Genomic DNA, 24,292 nt, shown 5'->3' with positions numbered 1-24,292 from the left:
CAAAATGTGAGATTATTGATTTCTAATTTAAATACACCCAGGATTTAATAATTTTCGTATATGACTGCTTATCCACTGGATTTATTTATTATATCATACAGGCAGCCTTCCGTTTACGCACATTCAATATGTCCACGATTGTGTATATGTGTATTGTTCCAAACTTGGAAGTGACCGAGAAACAGCATAAAGACGTCACTGAACCATCACCAAAGGGGTGGAAGCAGGCTTTTTCAATAGGTTTCAATTTTATGTGATTTCACTGACCCTTGTGGTGCCTCAGAATGTAACCCACATGTAAACGGGGAGTTGCTTGTATTATATTTTTATCCGGCTCTTCAAACAAATACTGTCTCCCAAAACTGCTCCATTCAATAAAACAATGGCATGTATTGTCCTCAGACTAGCAAACTAAAAAGGCAAGATACACGATGGATGGAAGGAAAGGGAAAGGGAAAGCAAAGGAAAAGAGGGAGGAGGAGGTTTGGTAATGCCAGGATGAAGTTGTGAACTGGACCCAGCTGATCTTTCTTTGCTGTTTTTCTTGCTTGTATAGAAGTGGTGCAACTACCCGGTGGCTCTTTGTAGATGGCAATCTTGGAGTAAAATGGTCAATATATGTCAAATGTAACAGAAGTAAAGTTGTGTCAAAGTAATGCATGTAGCTTATGTGTAACACAAAATGGAATACCCAAGGAAGCGGGGGGAGTGCTTTTTCATAGCTTATCTGGAAGCCATTAAAAACATGCTTCTTGAACCCTCAAATGAGTAACCAGTTGTGACCTGGGGTAAACTTGTGCCAAGCCCAGAGTGGATGAGTTGTACTGTCTGTCTGGCCCTGACTGAGGTAGATATATGCAGAGCCTTATGTAGGCCTGCAAATCATACTCAGGAAGACCCATAAAACCCAGGAAACCTGGCTTCTGTGAGACTTTGTCTCATAGGTCCCATGAGATTTGGAAATCCCAGGTCTCACACTTTCCCTCCCTAGCATCGTAACAGCCAAGGTAGGTGTGCTGGATGGACACTGAGTAATTGCCCTACCTGCAAACTCGTAGACTCACAAGCCTTGTTATAGTCACAGATCCCCTAGGCCTCTGGCTGGTGGCAGAAGCATTCTCATCACTTCTATAGTCATGGGACTACTGGCAATTACAGCAGAGCTCTTTCTGACGGGAAGGAAGAAAGCAACCTTCCTGCAGCTGTTTCTTTTTCAGCTATCTAAAAATATTGCAGGCATTTAAAAAGTGAAGCATTTAAAAAGTGAAGCATTTAACATAGCCCTGGAAATTGTTTTAAGAGTAGCAGATCTAGCAGGTGTAGGCAGGCTGGATATAGAATACGAGATCCTCTTTGATGGTAACGAGATTTTGAGGTTCTTGGTTTCTAATCTAAATACAATCTGGAATGACAGATATTTGCTTGTAACTTTGCTTGCCCTATGCTTTTGTTTATTACATTTCATCAGCCTTTGCCAATCTGGTCCCAGCCTGTGCTGACTGTGGTTGGTGATAGTCCAAAATATATGGACAGCACCAGATTGGCAAAGGCTATGTTACATTATCTCTTGCACTGATGACCTGTGCTTGATTAGCATTAAAATTTGTCAGCTTGCAGAAAGTTAACAACTTGATCTGATAAAATAATTTACTACCCTGCTTTTCAGCTGCAGTTGGCTCCTCAAGCAGCTTGCATTTAAAATCCACAAAGCATACAATGTGTTAGAGTACATGGAGGTATCTGGCAGTTGATGTCATAGTGTTCTCCAAGGTTATCCTCTAGAGGAAGAGAGGGAAGGGACTTGCAGATGGAATGAAGGGCAGATTAATGGAAAATATGCCAACTCACAGAAGTCACACTCCTGATTATCTGCAGTCTTCTCTTTTATATTCCCCTTATTTTGTGTCAAAACTAATTAGCTCATTTAATATGTATTTTCTTTGGATTTCACATTCAAATAATCCATGTATAATTTTTTTCTGTTGAGTTATATTTTGGTATGCCTTGTGTATTGTGAATGTAACCACCTGCCTTTAAAATAAGTGTACAGTAATGTAAAGTCTAAATTTCAGAGCCAATCAGGCAGGGTGGATGCTATGTGTCAGTTTTCCTCTTGCACACTAGTCATATCCTGAATTGGGTAAAAATATGTATTATTATGGAATATTGTGTAATTGGGCAATTCTTACTCTGATTACATAGTGATTAAAAATTAGCTGATGTGGGAGTTTCTGGGTATCTTGACTGTAATTTCTTGTATAGGTGCTTGTTTGGTAGTGATTGCATTTGAATATTAATATTTGGTTTTGGCGTCCTGCTAAAAAAATCCTCAGAAAGTGTGAAGATAGGGAATGACACAAGCTGTTTGAAATACTAACAAAATTTAATGCAGTGTATAAAATACATGGTTTCTAATATACCTGCTGCAGATTGGTACTTTTTAAAAAAATGCATAAATCTTCCAATAGTAGGGAACAACAGTCTAGATTTCCTATACTTCTTTCATTTAATCCCAGTTATTATAATTATCACAAAGCATACTCTATATTTTTTCTCAATTTCACAAGCAAATTTGAGGTTATTTTTATTGACCAGCATGTAAAATAAATTGATAGTTTCGTATTTGATTTGATTCAAAGGTATCTTAAAAGAAGATAACAATGTATACTTTTTGCTGTAGGTTCAACATCTTACACTTCTCAGTGTAGAGTTACATGCTCGAACAAGAAGAGACTTGGAGGCAGATCCTGAATTTGATCCTATCTGTGCTCTATTCTACTGCATCTCATCTGACACACCGTTGCCAGATACTGATAAAATGGAAATCACTGGTGCTATAGTGATTGATAAAGACAGAACAAGAACAATCTCAAGCCAAGGTTCTTATTTCAATTTTATTTTAGGAATTCACTTCAGTGTTTGAATGTTATCATATTTGGGTATTAATGAACAATATGAGAAAATATGGCTTTGAAGGATCTTTGCTAGTGTTGTTTAAATTTATGTCATCTCACTGTCCAATCATGAGAAGCATAGTAATGGTTTCTACCTTATATCTTCCTGCGCACATTTGCAAGGGCTATAATGCTTTTAAATACCAATTAATAATATATTAAACCAAAGTTTAATATTTCATGGCATGCTCCTGCAGAAGTCCAGAAGATATAAACAGGAAAACATGTCTTAGAAGGAAGTGCTCAAAACCCTTGTGCTGGACCAGTTCCTTTTAGTTTGCATTGGGACTGTTCAAGAACAGCAACTTTGGTAATCTGTCAAAATTGATTTTCGTAGAAATAGCAAGTTGATTTTGTTAAATATTGCATAAGGGTTGTTGTGTGGTTTTCTCTGATCTTTGTAGGGTCTAAACAGGGCCCTTATTGTATTGTACCTTTTTGGCTTTGTTTAGACCAGTGATACTCAACCTGTGGCTCTAGAGCCGGATGCTCTTGAGGCCCTACAGGCGGCTCTCGCAGTGTAGGCATCTGATCGGCGCTCCATTCTATCAGGCAGCGCGGGGAGCACTGACCAAAGGACCGGCAGTGTGGGAGTCACTGAAGTACCTCCTCCCATAGGAGGAAAGCGAAGGAGCTGCTGGGATCTCCCCACAGGTAAGAATAGAAATTGCCTCCAACCCAGCAGCCATGGGGGGAGAATGGGGAAACCTCCCTCTTTTTCCCAGCAGCTAATAGAAACTGAAGATTACAGTGGTGGGGAAAAGGACAAAATGTCTTGTAACGTATTATATTTGTGGTGGCACGGCATCATCACAAATTACTGTAACATCATGATGCAAGGTTGCAATGTTGGTACTTGATGTTATGCTCTGCAACAACAGTTAATGGTGAAGTGGCTCTCCAGCTGTTAAAGGTTGAGTACCACTGGTTTAGGCTAGTAAACAAAAAATAGATTTGATATTGAGAGTAAAATGTTAAACTGTGTGAGATGATTTATCATTAAACAACTTCATGCTGCCTAGCTTTAAGGTTCTGAGAAAAATAAGAAATTAGCATTATGACAAAACTTCTATCTTTCATCCACTTTTATTTCTAGATGTTAAGAATATTAATTTCCTGTTCTTACCTTATTTCCTTCAATTTTTTACTTTCTAAAGCAATAGATCATTGTACTAAATTTTCCTGTCTTCCTGGAGGCTAACTTGATGGACTCTGGAAAAGAATTTATGAATAAGACTAGATTGTAAACACAGAATTTCCCCATTTAATGTTGCAGAGTTCTTTATTTATTAGTATTGAGTGCTGGCATTTTTAAATGAAGAGTCTCTTGGTTTATTTGATACATCACTGAATAAAGTAATGCCTAGTTTATGGTTAATCTATCACTTCTATATTGTCCTGTCTAGATTTTGGTTTAAGGCGACTAATCTTTTTCAGTCTTGCTTTGCTGTTTTTAAAACTCAGATCTATTTGAAATGGTTAAGTGATAAGATTTCTTCTGATAATTGTTTGAATCTAATAACTAATGCATTTTTGACAGTTTGAATATTGGATATAGTCCTACTTATCCCATGCACAGGAAGTAGAGTGCAGAACAGCTCCCTCAGAGCCCAGCATAGCCCCTTGCCCACCATGCCACCTTAGTGACTGGCAACTGCTGCTCTTAATGTTCTCCATCATAGCCTAAGTGTCACTTCAAAAAGATGCCCTCCCATGCATCTCATACCTGAGGCAACCAGAATTTTGTCCTTGTACACGTCTATATAATATATTAAGTTTTTTAAAATTATTTGCAGAATGATTAAGATGATATAGCACAGCTCTTATAATGTTCATTAAACGTAAGTAGTCATACTGTTGTGGATGTAAAAGGTTTCCATTCTTTGGATCAAGCATATTCGAAACTGAGGACTGCTGAAAATTGCATTCATTTAAAACATCTTTTTGTTAGTTGGTTTTAATGGCCAAGCTCTCATAAATTGATTGGGGGGAAAGTAGAAAATTGCTTATGAATCACATTTCAAAAGAGGCTGGCTTGGTTTGCACATCTTGGTAAACCATTTTCTGAAATAATGTTCCCCTGTAAACCACGGAGTATGGTTTCCCATAATGTGTGGACAGAGCCTTTATTTATTATCACTCTGGTAAATGGTAAAAGCTAAATCTTTTCCTCCAAAATTTAGAAGTAAGCTTGGGAGGTGCCACACTTTATTGTACCACATTTATGCTGATGAAAGGTCATATTTGAACAAAAGATACGTTACTTAAATCAGAGCTCTATAAAATTCAAAAGCATGTGCGTGCTTTCCCACAGTTTGTTCAAATACAAAATCTCCATCAACTATTTCATTGTCTACAATCAGCAGTAGTGGCAGGGGACTTGAACAATGAAAAATCATGGCTTAATTTTAATGTGTGTGTTTTTTTATATAATAAAAACAACAACAACACGGTGGTATTTTACTAGAAATAAGTATTCAATTTGCTTTTCAGGTAACAGAGAACATGCGCCTTTGCTTACCAGATCTGGAATCTCAGGATTGGAAGTCAAGTATGCTGCTGATGAGAGAGCACTTTTCCAGGAAGTGGTGAACATTGTTAAAAGGTAGGGCATCTGTAGACCCTGATTTTTCATCCTCTGAAACTTTTATTTAAACATTTTCAACTCCAAGTCATCCTACCTTCTCTCCCTATGTTTAAATGGTTTTGATTTCTTGGGGAAGTCTGTTTTCCCTGCTCACAACAGATATATCTATATTATAAGGTTCTTTATGCAAGTCTCTCTTATACAGGCCTCTCACATCAATCTTGCTGGAGTTTTAATATTCCCAAACTGCATTTCAATCTTTCTTAGAATACACTTTTTAAGTGATTTTGCAATACAAATTAAAGCATACACTGTCATAAGTAGGAAGAAGTTTGTTTCAAAAAGAACTTTATGGCAAAACTCATACCTCGTAGTGGTACAGACATAAACAGATATAAAAACTGGCCTCTTTACATAAGTCTTCTCTCAATGGGAAAGTCCTTATTTTCCCTGGTTTGAAAAGTTCCTGGCCAGTTTTTGTAGCAACCTCTGATCATGGGCCTATGGAACTTCAGGTGTGTCTTTCTTCAGGTCAACTGCCAAAAGTCTGAATGTTACCAAGGAAACAAAATTTTGAAACATCTGGCTGGAATACATTCTCAAGGAAAATGTGTACTAGGCAGAGTACATTTGCAATTCTCTCTCTCTCTGACTAGAAAACTTCTGATGAGAATGGCATTGACTAAATCCAGGAAACCAGAGTACTAAAGAGTTGCTGAGAGCAACCAACACAGGGTGGGTCCTGACGAAGCAGCGGATTCCTGTTCAGAGAAGACAAAATTACAGGTAAGGGAATTAATTTTTTCTTTCTCTTTTTTGGGAATCCGCTGCTCCGTCTGGCTTAGGAAACAACTTGGAAGTAACAACCTGCTACGTTTACTTTTCCTATAAAGTTCTCCGCCATTTGGGGAAAATGCCACTTGGCCACATGAAACCATGCCAAAGAATATCATGTTACAGTTTATTTGTATTTCTGAAGACTTAACAGCTGAAGGCTTCATTGAATGAAGAAAGCGCACCGATTTCTAATATCTTTGTGGTGAACATTCAAAGTTACCTGGGAAACACCTTGTGAAGTGTTGTGTGCCTATTTGCACACATCTGTACAACAAGTGGAATATAGTGTGTACCTTCAAATATTTTGATTAGGCTGCTTTTATCCCTAGAAGGATAGCAGTTCATAATCCTTCTAGGAAAGTTGACACTAGACTTTTTCAGACAGTTTTCAGCTTAGAACAGTACAGACATTTGCTCTTTTTCATTCTTTTTAAATAGTTCTCTATTAATATTGTTGCTTTAACTTGATGGTAAAGAGAATTTCACATTTGTATGTTTTAAATGATAGATTAAAGGGCAAATTAATTTACAAATTACAAGTGAGTGCTTGATTTGTAAGTCATCAGTTTATACCATACCTTCTTAATGATGAAGATACTGTGGGGGTTTATGTAACTGACTTAATATAAAACACAGAGGTCTCAGGAATAACAGCAATTACCGGTAATGCCTAAACTGTTCCTGTTGGGGCACATTCTTTGCAACACCTTTCTGTAAAATCAATGACTTACTTCAGAATAAATATGTTTTCAGTTTCACTATGAGAGCTAATAAGAATTTAATTTAACCTCTTCCCCCCCCCCAATTACTCTTATATTTATTTGTTAAATTTATATACTACCCTTCATCATTAATAATAATTATATTGGACCCCAAAATCCTTTTGTTGCTAATTATTATGCATCACTTGATTTATTGAAAAGACTGCTGAATGGAGAAAATCCAAATGAATTTTTTTTTTATAATTTCTATGACGTTAAATTGTGGATTTTTTTCTTTAGGAGCTATTGATTCTGATGCTGAATTCAATCCAACTACTTGGTCATACAAATAAGACCAGCAGTTGTTTGAACCTAGGAATGGTCCAAAACAATACAGCAAATATCATTTGTAGTTTGGATTCCATACAAACCTCCATCAGAATCCTTGACTTAACCTGGCCAAGATTTGACAAGGTTTCAGTGACATAGGATTTGGGAAAGTGTTTTATAGCAGGTCAGGCTATTGGTCCATCTACCCAAGATATTAAGTGCTCTGACAGGCACTGGCTCACTAGCATGTCAGGCAGGGGTCTTTCTGGTTACCTGCTACCTGAAGATGCTGGCAATTGAACTTGGGAACTTCTGCACACAGAGCAGATGCTTTACCACTGAACTATGGTCGCTCCACAGTTTCATTTTGAAGATCTTTTCAGCAAGTTCAGGTTAGAAGCAAATTATGTTCACAAGTTCAAGTTGGTAGTATCGCTAATAAAATGGTGATATTTGTAGGTGACATCCTTTTAGCTATGGAAGCTGCTGCTGTAGATTTTTCTGGCTACATTAAAGTAAAACTGAAGATAACGGTGTCTCTGTTACGATTTCTTAAAAGCCTGTTGAGTTAATTCAGAAATGAGAACTTTTACAAAAAGAACCAAATTATTTCCTAGAAGAAACTTCTATTTTTCAATAGTACAAATGACCTGAAAAAATGTTTTGAGAAATCCAATATTCCCTAATATTACTAATGGATAAGCCTTACCAAATAATTTTTATGTGTTTGAATGTCCTACAGTTCCTTTTTGTCTAAACTGTGCAATTTAGAAAAGTATGCTCTCTTCTGAGATGAAAAGGAATATAACCTGTAGAACAGAGGTGGCTAACCTATGGCACTCCAAATGTTGTTAGCCACCTCACTGCTATGTTGTTAGGTCTACATATTAGACCTAATCCAGAGAAAGCACCAAGGGAATGATATACAAAACTATGGATACATGGCACTTCATGCTTACACTTGGTACAAGTTTTCACATGGGGATAAATATGGAATTTTTGCTATTTGTGATTAAATGTATTCAGTTCTTCTCCCTAGCCCCATCCACTTGGCAGACTTTTGCATACTCAGTACCTTTTTTATGTAGATTGTGTTTTCTCACTCATGGATGTGCTTCCTTCTTAACTCAAGCAAGACTTCATGTTTATCTTAGGCTGCTGGCATTAAATTCAGTATAAATTTTTTGAGCTTACTATTTTGTTTATTCAACAGAGTTTATATACTGCATACTAGGAACAACAATGACCTCTAAGCAGTTTACAACAAAATATAAAACATCCATTAAAAATACCTGTAAAAGCAAACATTAAAAACAAACCACATAACATGGTAAAATAGAAAAAATGATGGTTACAGGTAGGTAGCCGTGTTGGTCTGGGTCGAAGTAAAATAAAAAAATTCCTTCAGTAGCACCTTAAAGACCAACTAAGTTTTTATTTTGGTATGAGCTTTCGTGTGCATGCACACTTCTTCAGATACCAAGAAGAAGAAGTGTGCATGCACACGAAAGCTCATACCAAAATAAAAACTTAGTTGGTCTTTAAGGTGCTACTGAAGGAATTTTTTTATTTTAGAAAAAATGAGTAATGTTTAAAAGCATACTTTTAGCTAAAGTGAAATGCTAAAATTACATGTCTGAGTAGGTTTGCTGAAACAAAAAAGAGCACATGGTTCTCTGAAGAAAATGTATGTTCTCTTTTTAGATATGATCCAGATATTTTGCTGGGCTATGAAGTTCAGATGCATTCCTGGGGGTACCTCTTGCAGAGAGCTGCTGCTCTAGGTGTTGATTTATGCCAAATGGTCTCACGTGTTCCAGGTGTGTTTATGATTCTAAGGTTCCTAATTCTAAAGTTATTAATAATTGTGAGAAGCCGTGATTTTATTCTACTATTATTCCAGGTATAAAGCCATTAGTACCCTATTTTTTGTGTATAAGATAAGGTTTTTTGCTATTATAAAAAATTAGTAAAAAATTGGCAGTCATCTTGTACACAGAACATGGGCATCTGGGGGAATTTTTAAAATATTTAAGCATATGTCCGGGATTTTGGCTTGGGTGGGCTGAGGCAGTCCTTCCTGCTGCCGTCCCCCTTTCTCCCCCCCGCTCAGAACCTTCCTCAGCTCAGTTTGCTCAACGGCATGGCCCGGCGCAGAGCACCCACTGCCTTCCCCCGGCTCTTCCTTGGCATCCTGTTTGGGAGCCTGCTTCCCCGCAGCAGCAGCTGCCACCGAGGGGGAGCATGTGGTGCCCCAGTCACTGCCTTTGGTTCTGCACCACAGTGCACTGCATGCAGCTCATGCTAGAAATTTGGAGGGCCATCGCCCCCAAGAATATCAACAACATGCCGCCACCAATCATTCAGATTTTCACTTCTATTTTAGGGTTTCATTTTCTTTATTTTGGGTTCAAAAAAATAGGTGTTGTATTATACATGGGGGGCGTCTTATATATGGAAAAATACGGTACTGCTGTCCCATTTTAGTGTTTTTCACTGTCTGTCTCTAGCAAGCTTGACTACATGCATTCTGTTCAGTCAGCTAGCAAGGATCCTTCTTTCAGTTTTCTGTATTAGAGTAGTGGTTGTTTATCTTTTGTTTCAAGAGATGGGAGCAGAAATAGATAAAGCAGCTAGCCAAGGGAGAAGCATTTGAGTACGAGAGTCATTACAATGAAAGTGGGAGACCCATATCCTGTGTAGAGTCCACAGGATAAGAACCTGAAGAAGAGTGACTAAATATAAACCAATTTGCATAACGGAAAGCATATAGAACTGTGGTCTTCTTCACACACTACTTTAAACCTAGGGTGTGGAACTGAATCCGACCAATTGGGTTGGAGTCGTACTTTGCCTGCCCACCTATCAATCACCTGATGTCCCAGTGACATCAGGCAATCAATTTTCCTTTGATCACACAATTTGAATTAAGAAAGAATGGGTAAAGGCCCACTTTGCAGGCTCCAATGGTTAGCTGGTTGTTGGTAGTCACAAAGCCCTATGTCTTTGCAAGCATCAGCATGATAATCAGGGCTTGCAAAGGCACAGGACTTTGTGGGAACAGCTGATCTTCAGTACCTTCAAACCCCCCTTTCAGCAGGGAGCTGCAACTTTATTCCCCCCCCCCCGACATCATATATAAGGTGTAGGGCAGGTGGCTGTGTCTTGTAGAAGGCGGCTTCACAGGCCAAATGGGGAATCCTGATGGGCCTAAGTAGGCCCATGTGGAGGTTCCCCCTCACTACTCTTCCTTCTGATAAATATTTCATTGTATTTGTACTAAAGTTGATTTGAGTTGCTGAACTACTCTCTTTTAATGATTTAGATGATAAAAAAGAAAACAGATTTACTTCAGATCAAGATGAATATGGGTCTGATACAATGAGTGAAATAAACATTGTTGGAAGGGTTATGCTGAATATCTGGAGAATTATGAGAAATGAGGTAAACTTTGGCAAAAACATAAATAACTTACTTTGAAATAAATGCCATATTTTCAATAATAATCCATGTTCTTGTCTTGGAATTTGCAAATTTGTATCTCCTTCTTCCCATATGCTTGTATCAGTACAGGAAATATGAAATCCATGGATCAGATACAGAATGGAGCATCTGATAAAATGAGCTCTGGTCTTTGGTGGTTTATGCCACAATTAACTTGGCATAGGTCTCTGTTTTTGCTGCAAACTAATGTGACTTCTTCTGGATTATGTAATGAAAAAGCATAAGACATTTATAATTCTTGGTGAAAAACCAGTTGTTTCCCTCCTTAGTCCCTCTAATTGTCTACTTTGTGGGTGTTTGAACTTCCTTGTTGCATGTTCAGGTGATGATCTGTGCCCCCCACCCCCCGCTGCAGGCTGAACCCCACCAGCACTGGTTGCACCTATTGACTTCCTGGGGGCAGATCATGGTGTGAACCAGAGGGGGAACCCTCCATTCTCTTCTGGTCCATTCCTGGGTTGTGAAAAGTTGGCCTGGCGTGGGCCTCAGCAGTGCTGTCAACTTTCATACTTCTTGTCTTATAGCACACTTCACCCTACAATTGATTAAGCTGCTGGTTAATTTTACTCATAGTCACAACTGGCTTAGCAATTACAAAGGTGTTGCCTTCCCCACAGCAATGTTCTTCAGTGGTGATTCGATTAAATTGTCCTGTAGTTTCATCACAACTGTGTGGCAGACCTTGAAACACATAGCAGGGACTGCCTCCCCATTGCAGGACCCTTATAATGGATCTTGGGGTCACTTCAGGGCCAAACCCAACTCACGGGCTAGCAAGCCTACACACACCCAGGGTGGTTGCAGTGGTAGCTCATAGTTCCAGTCTGCTCAGAGGTGGACCTGAGCTTGCCTTCTGTCCATTGATGGTTTCCAAGTATTCAAGCTGAGTGGATGTCTTGAACCTGACCCCTTGTTCTGTGCTATGCCATGCCAACTCTGTGTAAGCTATAACCAGTAAAAGTTGTGAGCATTTTTAAACATACCCTGTAATTCTTACTCTTCCACTCCACCTTACCAGGACAAATTATATAGGCATATGATCATACAAATCTTCTCTTATTTTAGGTGGCTCTAACTAACTATACTTTTGAAAATGTGGGCTTTCATATACTTCATCAGCGCTTTCCACTGTTTACCTCTCGCGTTCTGTCTGATTGGTTTGACAACAAGGCAGACATCTATCGGTAAGTAGCAATTCTTATAAGTATTTTAAAGTATGCTTCCTGAATCAAAGTCTGATCTATTGCATATAAAGTTTTCAAACCAAATGAAAACTTAATTAACAAGGAAATTTTTAAAGAAAGTTGGCTCCTGACAGAAGAGTAACAAATGTGCTGCCAATCCGTAGTGCACAATTCAACTTTCTACCCATATCATTTGATCAGTTAAGGCAGCAGTGACCAATGTGGTGCCTTCCAGATGATTTAGGACTACAATTCCCATCAACCCCAACCATCATAGCCTGTGGTCATACCGTAGATGACAGCAGTTGTAGCCCTGTAGTTGTAGCCCTCTGGAGGCCATCACATTGGCTACCTTGACTTCGTCAAGTTTGCATACCACTCCTGCATTACCAGGTACCACTGGAGGTGGATCAAGTGATATATATTGCTGAATATCAGACATAAGTAGTTATGTAACATGGTTGCTGATCACAGGATTGGCAACTGTGCTGTAAAGGTAGAATGTTAACTAGACTTTGCCATATCTCAAGTGTAACAGAACTTCATGGTGCAGTTTTTCTTCTAGTTTATTCAAGCAATAAATAACAAATTGCTATCCCTCAATAGCTAGGATAGCTGAATTCATGCACCAGTGAGAAGAAATTATTGAAGCTAAGAAAAAACAATCTACTGTAATTGAGAAGAAAGTAGTCATGCTACTTTAAGTCACTTCTAAAGTAGCATGACTACTTTCTTCTCAATTACAGTAGATTGTTTTTTCTTAGCTTCAATACATTTCAGTACATTTTCATAATGAATCAAATTAATAATGAGTGGCATAGTAAGTCACTCCACTTTTAATTTTAAGGTATAAAATCTATGGCACCTTATTTCAAAGCTCTGAATATCCCTTCCCAGCAGTTTCATTTATATATTAAGTAACATAGAGGACAAAGCCGTGGTGTGAAACAGTAGTCCCCCAACACCACATTCTAGATATGGTGCAACAGAAAGAACAAAAAATAAACCAAGGAACAACCCATTCAGGTGGTCCAGAAGGATGCCATGGTTGATTACTGGACTTTTCCGGGGTCCTTTACCTTATGTTAAAAGCCTCCAAGAGAACGAATAGGGCTGCACATCAATTTATTAGAGCGGCAAACTGTTGATTACTGCCCTGAAAGTTTTTTTTCTAGAGCATCCTTTAAGACTTTTAAGATTTTTGTATGTTTATTTGATTTTAAAGCTGGAAAATGATTGATTATTACACAAGCCGTGTCCGTGGAAACCTCCAGCTGTTAGAACAAGTGGACTTAATTGGCAGAACAAGTGAAATGGCAAGGCTTTTTGGAATTCAGTTCTTGCATGTATTAACAAGAGGATCGCAGGTAAACTGTCCTTAATATTTTTGAGAAGTTGTTGGGACCTCATAATTTTTCTCTCATGTTTTGAACCTTGAAAGTTTTCACAAACAAGTGGTCATTTCTAAAAGACATGAAAATCCAATTGCCACTACTAGCCTTGCTGCTTATTAGGAAAATAATATTAGATGTATAGCCATACTAGATCAGTATTTTTTTTAAAAAAAATAGAATTTTTATTTGCAAATACAAGAAAGAGGAAAGAAGATGAAAACATTGCCAGCAGACATTAAGAGTAAGAATACTCCATCAATTCTAATTTAAACATATAGGTCAATATAAGCAGTTTCTGTGCTCCAATGGGTATCTAAACAAGACTGGCAGTTAACAAGGCATACATTTGAATATAGAAAAGAAGTGAAATCTTCTGTGAAGTAGTAGACAGTGGGTGTTTCGACCTTCCAGACTTGTAATGTCTCTTAGCCACCATAAAGGCTCACAAAGTCCACTTATATTGTCCATTAGTCCCCACACCACAGGCATATATTTTAAGAGTATATGAACATTAAAAAATATCAGTAATTAATGTTTTTCTTTTGTAGTACCGTGTGGAGTCAATGATGTTACGTATTGCCAAACCAATGAATTACATTGCTGTTACACCGAGTGTCCAGCAACGAGCTCAAATGAGAGCCCCTCAGTGTATTCCTTTAATAATGGAGCCAGAATCCCGTTTCTACAGTAATGCTGTCCTTGTACTAGATTTTCAGTCTTTATATCCATCTATTGTGATAGCATACAACTACTGTTATTCCACGTGCTTGGGACATATTGAGAACTTGGGAAAGTAAGTATTAAATATTTAAAACCAAGATGCATTTTCTCTGCTACTTAATAAGTACTTGAAAGATCAAATGGAATATATTTAGCCCACTTCTCAAACCATGCAGCCAAGAAGTTGGTTTTCTTGTTTTTTTTAAAAAAGTCCAGGATTTAATAATAATAATATTTGTACCCCGCCTATCTGGCTGGGTTTCCCCAGCCACTCTGGGCGGCTTCCAACAAAGATTAAAAATACATTGCATCAAAACAAGTGTGTAACTCTGGCTGCATGTGGGTGGGTGGATTCGGTCTCCCACACATGCATACCAAGGAATAAATAGATGAAATATGGGAGGAAAAGGTGTGTTTCAAATATATGTATTGGAGATGATACAAGGACTCAGTGCGGTGGATGTTGGAAGGTGGGCACACTCCAATATGATTATCTCTAAGGAAATATTTTGTTAATATTGATCCTTAAATTGTAAGTTATTTGCTGATAAGAACATAAGGAGAGCTTGCTGGATTACAAAGAGAAGGCTAGAGCATGAGAGAGACTAAGAGATAGAAATCTGATGTAAAATTAAAATAGGTACTGTATTTATGCTGCCATAGCACTAAATAGTGTGTAGCATGGGATAAATCTTGTCTATGAATAGCAGTTAGTCTGTGATGTTACTTGAGGGTTCAGTACACTTTGTCTTATCTTCCAGATACGATGAATTTAAGTTTGGCTGTACTTCTCTGAGAGTATCTCCTGATTTGCTATATCAGCTTCGTCATGACATCACAGTGTCACCCAGTGGAATTGCTTTTGTTAAGGTAATGCTTTATTCTTGTTATTTACATTTTATGTTTAACTTGTTGTTTCTACTTCTATCTTGCTTTCTGGAAGTAAAGAAAAAAGACACTGAAGCATGAAATGTAAATATGTTAAGCATCAATCAGCTGACATCACTCCAATGATATCAGGCGATGGGTGAGATGGCAAGGTTCAATTCTGCTTTAGGTATGCTCCCCCTCCCCACCCAGTTCTGCGTGCACATCCAAAGCAGGGTTTAACCCATACTTGTTAGCTGATAGTTTAAATCCTGCTCAGTTTGGCTGTTTCAGGGAACAGGCACCTGCAGGTTAAGCAGCAGGATTTAACCTACTATTCATCTGCTGATGAGCAGAGAGTCTGATACTATTTGGTGCTTGCTTTGTCAGCACACATTCCCTGCTATGAACACCATCCCACAGATCAACTTTGACAAGTCGGTGGCTCTGACTCAGCTGTCAAAATTGTTGCATGAAAGTTGGGGCAGACAAAGCTCTGGCCCACTGGGATGGGGGGCGAACACTCATACTCCATCTTAACACCCAGAGGGAAAAATTACCTGGTTACCAGTAGTGTAAAAATCTGATAAGCAGCATTACAAACATTTGACCCAACAGTGGTCTACTGTAAACCACCCTACAATAAACAGAATTAATGTTGCTGCTAAACATATATATATTAATATTAAATGTTAATTCTTAATGGTGTTGTTTTTGTGCAGCCTTCAGTAAGAAAGGGTATATTGCCAAAAATGTTAGAAGAAATTCTGAAGACTAGAATCATGGTGAAGCAATCAATGAAAGCTTATAAAAATGACAAAGCCATCACTCGGATGCTGGAAGCACGTCAGCTTGGCCTTAAGCTCATAGCAAATGTCACATTTGGTTATACTTCTGCTAATTTTTCTGGAAGGATGCCATGTGTAGAGGTAAGTGATGAAAGTAAAGTGCAAAGATATTTCAGGGACAAGAAAACAAAGTCTTCTTCATTATAATAATACCTATATTAAGGCAAAAGCTGATTCTTAACCTCAGTTCTGATTGTAAAATAGGAACAATGACTTCAGAGGGTCCTGAGGACATGCAATTAAAGATTTATAAACACCTTAGGTTGGATCCAGACTTACACAAGTGGAAGACCACTCATGCCACAAGGCTCCTCCTCTCTTGTGCCCACTTGAAAACTACTCTGAAAGACTGAGGAGACTGTCCTGCACAATGTAAAAAGGCAGGCTGGGAGCATGCAGGAGCAGGCAATATTGGTAGAAATTGGACAAGGGAACATTGGTCCCATGCAGCTCCTGGGCCTAAGCCCTTGAAATATCTTATATCCATGCTTACTAATAACTTGCAGTTGCTATTTCCTCTTGATCAGGCATCCCCAAACTGCGGCCCTCCAGATGCTTTGGCCTACAACTCCCATGATCCCTAGCTAAGAGGACCAGTGGTCACAGTTAATGGGAATTGTAGTCCAAAACATCTGGAGGGCCGAAGTTTGGGGGTGCCTGCTCTTGATCAATCCACAGAGCTATTTGGACACAGTCAAGAGAGTTTGACTTGTTTTTAAAAAGTTATCACGCACACGCCTTCTGCAAACTTCAGCACAAATTGCTTTTGAAATTTTTGTCTTATGGAGAAGAGGGCTGCTGTTAATCAAAAAGATCAAACTTTCTACAGGGTTTATAGAATGAGTTACAGAAATTTCTGAATTGTGACCAGGGAACCTAAAACAATGATATATGCATGATCTGTCCACAAGAAAGATTGTATCAAGGTTTGTCTTTATATTTGCAGATTGGTGATAGCATTGTGCACAAAGCCCGAGAAACCTTGGAACGAGCAATAAAACTGGTGAACGAAACAAAAAAATGGGGAGCACGGGTTGTATATGGAGACACAGATAGGTAATAAAAACTATTCTTTTGTTTGGGAGACTTTCCAACCAGTAATATGTCATTGACTGCCTTTCCTTCCCTTACCAGAAATTAGAACATTTGTAATATGCAACCTTTAAACCAGAGTAGGAGTTTAATATGCACAATAGTTATGCTAGCTGGAAGAAACATTTGTTTTCTCAGCAACAAAATAATATATTTTGAATGCAAGGAAAATGTGTTTTTCCTGCAGCAGAAGTCTTTGAGGAAAGAAAGCCTGAACAACAGCAATTGTAAGTTTATTTCATACACACATTTTTTTAATTACATTTTTATACTGACCTTCAGCAAAGGACCACAGAGCGGTTTACAATATGAAAACACAAAAATATATAACATAATAACAAACGAAAACAATATCCCAAACATAGTTTAAAAGGCCATAATTATTTAATTAGCTGACGACCTTGGAGAAGAGTAATGTTTTTGCCTGGTGCCTAAAGATATGTAATGAAGGCACCAGGCAAGTCTCCCTGGGGAGAACATTCCATAAACAGGGAGCCACTACAGAAAAGGTCCATTTGTGTTGTCGCCCTCTGGACGTCTCATGGTGGAAGCAGATGAAGAAGAGCCTCAGATGATGATCGTAGAGTCTAGGTCTCCTCTGATGGGGAAAGGCGGTCCTTGAGGTATTGTGATCCTGAGGCGTTTAAGGCTTTATAAGCCAAAACCCAACTTTGAGTTGGGCCCGGAAACTAATTGGCAGCCTGGCTGCTGAATTCTGCACCAGCTAAAGTTTTTGAACCGTCTTCAGAGGCAGCCGCACATATAACATAACTTAAGATGACTTCTGTTCCACTAGGATTAACTTTCATTTCACCTTCTCACATCCACTCCATTACAAACTTCAGATATCTCTCTCTTGTGTATTTATCTTGTATTTTTATGTTGTGAACTGCCCTGAGATCTATGGATGAAGAGCACTATACCAATTTAATAAATAAAAAATATCAATTGCTTACTTGTTCATTTTCTGTTTTTAGTCCCAAGGAGAGAGAGAGAGAAAGTTGCCATACTTTTGGAATATTTTTAGAGTGGGAAAGCTAAACAGTCATTTCTTGATTTCCCTTATCTTATTTCAGCATGTTTGTACTACTGAAAGGAGCTACCAAGGAACAGTCTTTTAAGATTGGCCAGGAAATTGCTGAAGCTGTAACAGCTACCAACCCCAAACCAGTAAAACTGAAGTTTGAAAAGGTAAGAGAAATCTGAGTGTTTACCTGACTGCAACATTTAACAGGACACCTTTCCAGAAAGTGACATAATGAGCAGGTTAAGAAATAGATATTAAAGTGTTAAAAGAAGAAGTAATTTGGATGGGAAAGCAAACCTGGGAAGAGCTGCTAGCTTATCACTTAAAGAAACAAAACCATAAAAAACAAAGACCGCCTATAAAAATGCACCTACACCAAGCAGGATTGAACTTTCCATGCATCAGTGCATGCACAACAGTCCTGCATTCTGCAGGAAACCCAAGCTACATCTTTGCCTCCCCCACACAAAGGGGGGAACATGAACATAAAAATACAGCGAGTGTGCACACACTCCCCGTACAAATGAATGCAATCTTGCACAGAAATTGCACTGAACTTAACATGCTTTGACTGAGGCTTTTCCACTATTGCTCTTCATTGATTCACTGCCATCAACCTCATTGACTATTCCAGTGTCCTTAGTGACCTTCATCACATAGCTGTTCTGTTTTGCTGCAGAACATCAAACCCAGAACAAAAATCTCCCATTTTCCTCTCCAGAAGGGATTTGTGAGAGGGTACTAATATTAGTCTAGCTCTGGGGTTTCTTGGAACCTGCCCAAAAAGTCAATAATGAAGGTGAGATTGCAAGTGTCATGGAATAGGTGGTTTAAAACTGCAAGGAAATATCAGACTTCCCTCAATTGGATTTAAGTACCTATTTTATAATCCATCACTTTCTTTTGTTGTCAAACTGATTTTCCTTCTCTATCTTTTCCTTCTGCTACACTTCCCTTTGTCGTCTTTATGCCTGAGGAGAAGGTCCATCTTTCTCCTTTTTTATTGGTGTGAGCAGGGAGAAAATATTTTGTCAGTAAAACTGGACAAAATAATAAAACAAATAAAATTGCATGGTAAATGGTTTTTGAACTCCACAGTACCCAAGGGGTCAGAGAATGTTCTGCATTATACTTCTGTCCATGTCTGGTGGTACTATGGATACATTTGCAGTTCTGCCTAGCACAGTGATCAGGTTGATTGAATAATAATATAACTTAAGATGTTTGTACACTAATTGAATAAGGACAAAGATGTACATTCAGAGATTAACAAACATCCAGTCTAGTTTTTTCCCAATTTAAGAAAAATGAAACATTTTTCAAATTCAGAAATAAATCTGCTCTAAGTGTAAATATGCTTGAAAATATTTTATGGTTAACGGAAACTCTTTCAGTGCATCCAAGTGTTTACATGTACACAATGAGGGCTTTCATATCCTCCCTTCTAGCCCCCAGTCCACACACAGAGAGAGCTCTTCAAATTGCTGTTTTTGAAGCTTCTCTGAGTTGAGAAAGCCTGTCATGCACGCACAATTTACCATCTCATCCTCTCACTTAGGGCCTAAAATAGAATATGTCGCTTAGTAATGTAGATATATCATTTAAGGGTGACTTGGGTCTAATTATGAGCAGTAAAGAAAAGCGTTCAGTCCTGAAGTTTGCCTGCATTTCTCTTATATCTAGACTTGCAAAGTTTTTCTTTGCATTGCAGGTCTATTTGCCATGTATTTTGCAAACCAAGAAGAGGTATGTTGGTTACATGTATGAATCACTGGAACAGAAGGACCCAGTATTTGATGCAAAAGGCATAGAAACTGTCAGAAGAGATTCTTGCCCTGCTGTTTCCAAGGTAAAGTGGCACAGGCATTTTATTGTGTTCAGAAGTTCTTTTTAGTATAGTATCAGTTCCACATATTGGGGGGAAATGCCAAAGGTGAAAGTTGAGGGATTCAGAATGGGAATGTTTAAAATGCCTTTAGTGTTTCAAATGACTTTAAAATCTTTTTAATACACTTTTTCAGATGCTTGAGTGTTCTATTAAGTTGCTCTTTGAAACACGTGATATAAGTCGTATCAAGCAATATGTGCAAAATCAGTGCATGAAATTATTAGAAGGGAAGGCCAGCATGCAAGACTTCATATTTGCAAAGGAGTACAGAGGAAGTTCTACATACAGACCTGGAGCCTGTGTACCAGCTCTAGAAATCACAAGGTAACAAGGATATATAATGAATGGCACTGTGAGATCATTTTAGTTTATATTAAATCATTCTCGTTATGGGAGTTCAAAGATGCATTAAATACCTACTACAGAAATTTATACTTCTGAGAATATCAGGATTTTATTACATTAAAATATAAAATATGGATCAGTGGGAGCTCCTTAGCTGTAATCCCTGTATTGCAGGGGTTTGGACTAGATGGCCCTTCGGGTCACTTCCATTGTGACAGTTCTGTAGATAGATATATTTTCCATCAGCCAGGTCCTAAATACATCCACAGCTTGTTCTGCACTCTTCCTTCAGAGGGAAAAGTCTGGAATAGTGGTTCTGTCAGAGGCTCCAGACTTCGGGGCAAAAGTATGGGGCCTCATAGTGCTCAACATTGAAGGGGGGACTAAGAGCCCCAGAGTAGTAGATGGTTGTGGGCAGAAGCAAGGGATGCTAAGCGAGGAACACACAGACAATTCAGGTGGGGGGTTCTGTTTGTGAGGCTGGAGGGTTTCCTCAAAGAATTAGAAGTGCTTCTGGCTGACCCAACCTCCCATATAACCATATATAGCATATAGTGCAAATTTAGCACTTGTTTGCAAACAGATATTTTTTTCTGGAAGCAAATAACATGAAAATGAGCCCTAAACCTCTGCTGTTTCTGGAAGTGGCTTTTATGTCATGTGAAAGCACAAATACAAAGCAGAAATTAACAGTCTGGGAAATGTAGGGGGAAATGAATAAACCACTGTGAATGCAGCCTCAGCCCTAAGGTGCAGTGGTGAGTATAACATGTCCTCACTTTCTAGAATTATTCTGTGGTTGCATAAGGTGCTGTTTCATTCTCTCCTTGTATGTTTACTGTTGCTGTGCAAACTGGCAAGACTGATAGGAAAGGATTGCAAGAATATATGGAGATTATTAATGGGAGTTGAAACAGGTACATAGATCTGTCTGTCTCATTTGTGGGCCATATATTTTGAGATTGATTTTATTTGTCCCAACAGAAGGATGCTTGCCTATGATCGGCGGTCTGAGCCGCGAGTTGGTGAAAGGGTGCCCTATGTCATTGTGTATGGCGTGCCGGGACTGCCCCTCATACAGTTGGTTAGGCGGCCAATTGAGGTTCTACAGGATCCAAGCCTGCGTCTGAATGCCACTTACTACATCACCAAACAAATTCTTCCTCCACTGGCTAGAATCTTATCACTTATTGGCATAGATGTTTTCAGTTGGTATCATGAATTACCAAGGGTAAGTAGGTGAAATAGTAAATTCTGGATATAGCTACAGCTGGAATAGAGTTTTTATAGATAAGTAGTTTAAAACAGTTAGTACTGGTTGTTGAATTGGCTCTCCAACGATCAGTGTTATTCAACCAAATGGAAAGGGTAGAGGGTATCCCTACCAACATGAGCCCATGGCTGCTGTGGGAGGGAAGGTGAGACTATATCCAACAGTTCATCCAGTTACCTGATGAATCACTAACAGGTTTGGCACAGGTTAACAAATAGATATTCCTTCCAATCCCCTTTCACTTGATGAAGTTCAAGACTTACTAGGGAGATTGTTGTAGGAAAGAGACTACCCACAGTAATAGCAATGCACAATAAAGAAGAAAGCAAATAAAGCAAAACACACATCTACAGGTTATGTGTATGCAGACAAGGAGTTGACTTGCTATAGACCCAAATCTCAGAGTGTTCATACCTCTGGTTCCCACCTGGTATTAGTTGGCCAAATGGAAAACAAGGTATCTAAGGTGGATTTCCACAACACATTAATAGGGTTGGCTTTCATCCATCCTGATATGAACCTTGTGTGTGGGCAGCCTCTCAAGAACGGTTTCACTTACCGGTAGCATGTGAAGCTGAACTCAAAATGGGTGTTCAGCTCCACCTAGTGGTAGTAGGAAAAATCTCAGCTCCAACAGTTTTGAATGGACTTGTTGATGTTTTGATAACGTCTTGGGGAACGTATGATACCAAGACTCAGCAATCTAATTTGAGACGGTGTAAATTTGATCAAAGTATGTTGGCAAAAATAGTTATTATTCATATGTATCAAATATTTTTAAACCCTGTAGATCCAGAAAGCTGCTACCACATCCCACAGCGAGCAGGAAAGCCGAAAAGGGACAATTTCCCAGTATTTCACTACTCTACACTGTCCTGTGTGTGATGAATTGACTCAGCATGGCATCTGCAGTAAATGTAGAAGCCAACCACAGCATGTAGTAGTGATTCTTAATCAAGAAATTCGAGAGCTGGAGCGTAAACATGAACACCTAGCCAAGGTAGGGGAAATAATTTATTTTGCTTCTAATAAACTTGAACCTAAATAAATTTTTTCTGAGATGGAGAAAACAGCACCTTTTGTTTTTTAATAGTTAAGTATAAACATGTTCCCTTAAAAGCAAAATAACGAACTTTCACAAAAGGTATTCCAGAGGGATGAAAAAGTGCTATCAGAGAAACTGGCAGGCTAATGAATGACCTTTTAATACAAAATTATGTTGAACTCCCCAATATATTACACAAGAACCCCATCATACAGATCTTCCTTTTATGTGACAGGTTATGTTTGCTTTGTACAGAAATTAAATCTGACTGAATTTGGTTGTAAACAGGCTTAGTAAGCCACTCTTTTATCAAAGGATCATCATCCAGTTTCCACTTTGAAACTGTTAGAATTTCTGCCATTAAAAGTATATTCCCCACTCTTCTGTTAATTTCAGGATATTATTTAATATTACCAAGCAGTACCAGGATTTAATGGAACTGTACTCTCATAAATATTTTCAGTGTATTTATGTCAAATATACCTTAATACAGTGGTGCCTCGCTAGACGAAATTAATTCGTTCCAGGACTCAATTCGTCCTACGAAAATTTCGTATAGCAAGGCACCGTTTCCCATAGGAATGCATTAAAAGTCAATTAATGCGTTCCTATGGGCTCCGGGGGAACTGGTGGCAGCGGCGGCGCTTGCTCTCTTGGCTCGGGGAAGGCAGGCAGGCGCTTCCCCGAGCCAAGAGAGCAAGCGCCGCTGCTGCCAATGACAGAGCAGGATTGGACGAAGCTTCTGAAGCTTCGTCGGATCTGGCTCTGTCGGGAGGGGTGGGGGAAAGGCGAAGGAATGATCCTGCGCCTTTCCCCCACTGCCGCCAAACCAGTGCCAGAGCCGAAGTGTGGCGCTGCGGCCGGGGGCTTTTCGCAGTTTGCCTCCCCCTTGACTCGGGGAAGGCAAATGGCAAAAAGCCCCCCGCAGCGCCTGCCTCCCTCGACACTGAACGCAACTTCAGAGACCCGAAGTTGCGCTCTGTGCCGGGGGTGCGGGGAAACACCTTCTCCCGCCGCCGCCTCCCGCCTGCCTCCCCAGACACTCGGCTTTCTCGGCGAAGACAAGCGGGCGGGCTAGGTGTCCCCCGCTTGCCTTCGCTGAGAAAGCCGGGTGCCTTCTCAGGGAACGCAAGCGGGGGACACCTAGCCCGCCCGCTTGCTTTCCCTGAGAAAGTCGCAGCGCAAAGCCGGCATGGGGTGCAGTTTCGGAGGCTTCCGAGGCTGCACCCCATGCCGGCTTTACACGGCGAGAAGCGGCCCCCCCTCACCGGCAGAGACCAGTGGAACACAAAGGGGAACGAACTGCAGCTGCCGGAAGAAGGCAAAGGAAGATCAGCTGAGAGGCAGTGACAGCTGTCAACGCTTCTCAGCTGGTCTTCCTTTGCCTTCTTCCTGTGCTGCAGCTTGTTCCCCTTTGCTAGACGAATGCCCCTTTAGGTTTTGCAATCAGAGGTTTTTATGGCCACACTTCGCAAGACGAAGCAGTGGCCATAAAAAAACTCCTCGTCTTGCGAGGCAACCTCCGATCGCAAAACCTATTCGTATAGCAGAAAAATCGTCTTACAGGGCATTCATCTAGCGAGGCACCACTGTATTTTGATAATCCCACATATATAGCCAAAATCAATCTTATCTGCAATGCAGCTCTTGCAGTTTATAAATCCTCTTACCTTGCCAGATGCATGACACTAAAATG

At 39.4% G+C, this 24,292-nt stretch overlaps 1 protein-coding gene across 1 annotated transcript in view; it reads left to right on the top strand.

Moving 5' to 3' along the window:
* Nucleotides 1-24,292, top strand: part of REV3L (REV3 like, DNA directed polymerase zeta catalytic subunit) — a 58,890-nt gene that overhangs the window by 32,557 nt on the left and 2,041 nt on the right. Inside the window, exons 17-31 of the mRNA XM_035109081.2 lie at nucleotides 2,681-2,879; nucleotides 5,448-5,559; nucleotides 9,114-9,229; nucleotides 10,735-10,853; nucleotides 11,979-12,097; nucleotides 13,323-13,464; nucleotides 14,040-14,284; nucleotides 14,973-15,081; nucleotides 15,801-16,007; nucleotides 16,873-16,982; nucleotides 18,095-18,209; nucleotides 19,757-19,894; nucleotides 20,067-20,257; nucleotides 21,263-21,509; nucleotides 22,342-22,551. Coding sequence (XP_034964972.2) covers nucleotides 2,681-2,879; nucleotides 5,448-5,559; nucleotides 9,114-9,229; nucleotides 10,735-10,853; nucleotides 11,979-12,097; nucleotides 13,323-13,464; nucleotides 14,040-14,284; nucleotides 14,973-15,081; nucleotides 15,801-16,007; nucleotides 16,873-16,982; nucleotides 18,095-18,209; nucleotides 19,757-19,894; nucleotides 20,067-20,257; nucleotides 21,263-21,509; nucleotides 22,342-22,551 — 2,379 coding nt within the window. The remainder of the gene's footprint in view (nucleotides 1-2,680; nucleotides 2,880-5,447; nucleotides 5,560-9,113; nucleotides 9,230-10,734; nucleotides 10,854-11,978; nucleotides 12,098-13,322; nucleotides 13,465-14,039; nucleotides 14,285-14,972; nucleotides 15,082-15,800; nucleotides 16,008-16,872; nucleotides 16,983-18,094; nucleotides 18,210-19,756; nucleotides 19,895-20,066; nucleotides 20,258-21,262; nucleotides 21,510-22,341; nucleotides 22,552-24,292) is intronic.

This window comes from Zootoca vivipara, chromosome 3, assembly GCF_963506605.1.
Source record: "Zootoca vivipara chromosome 3, rZooViv1.1, whole genome shotgun sequence".
In the NCBI taxonomy this organism is placed as follows: Eukaryota; Metazoa; Chordata; class Lepidosauria; order Squamata; family Lacertidae; genus Zootoca; species Zootoca vivipara.
Note: the sequence above shows the minus strand (reverse complement) of the source record. Positions and strands in the feature narration are given on the sequence as shown.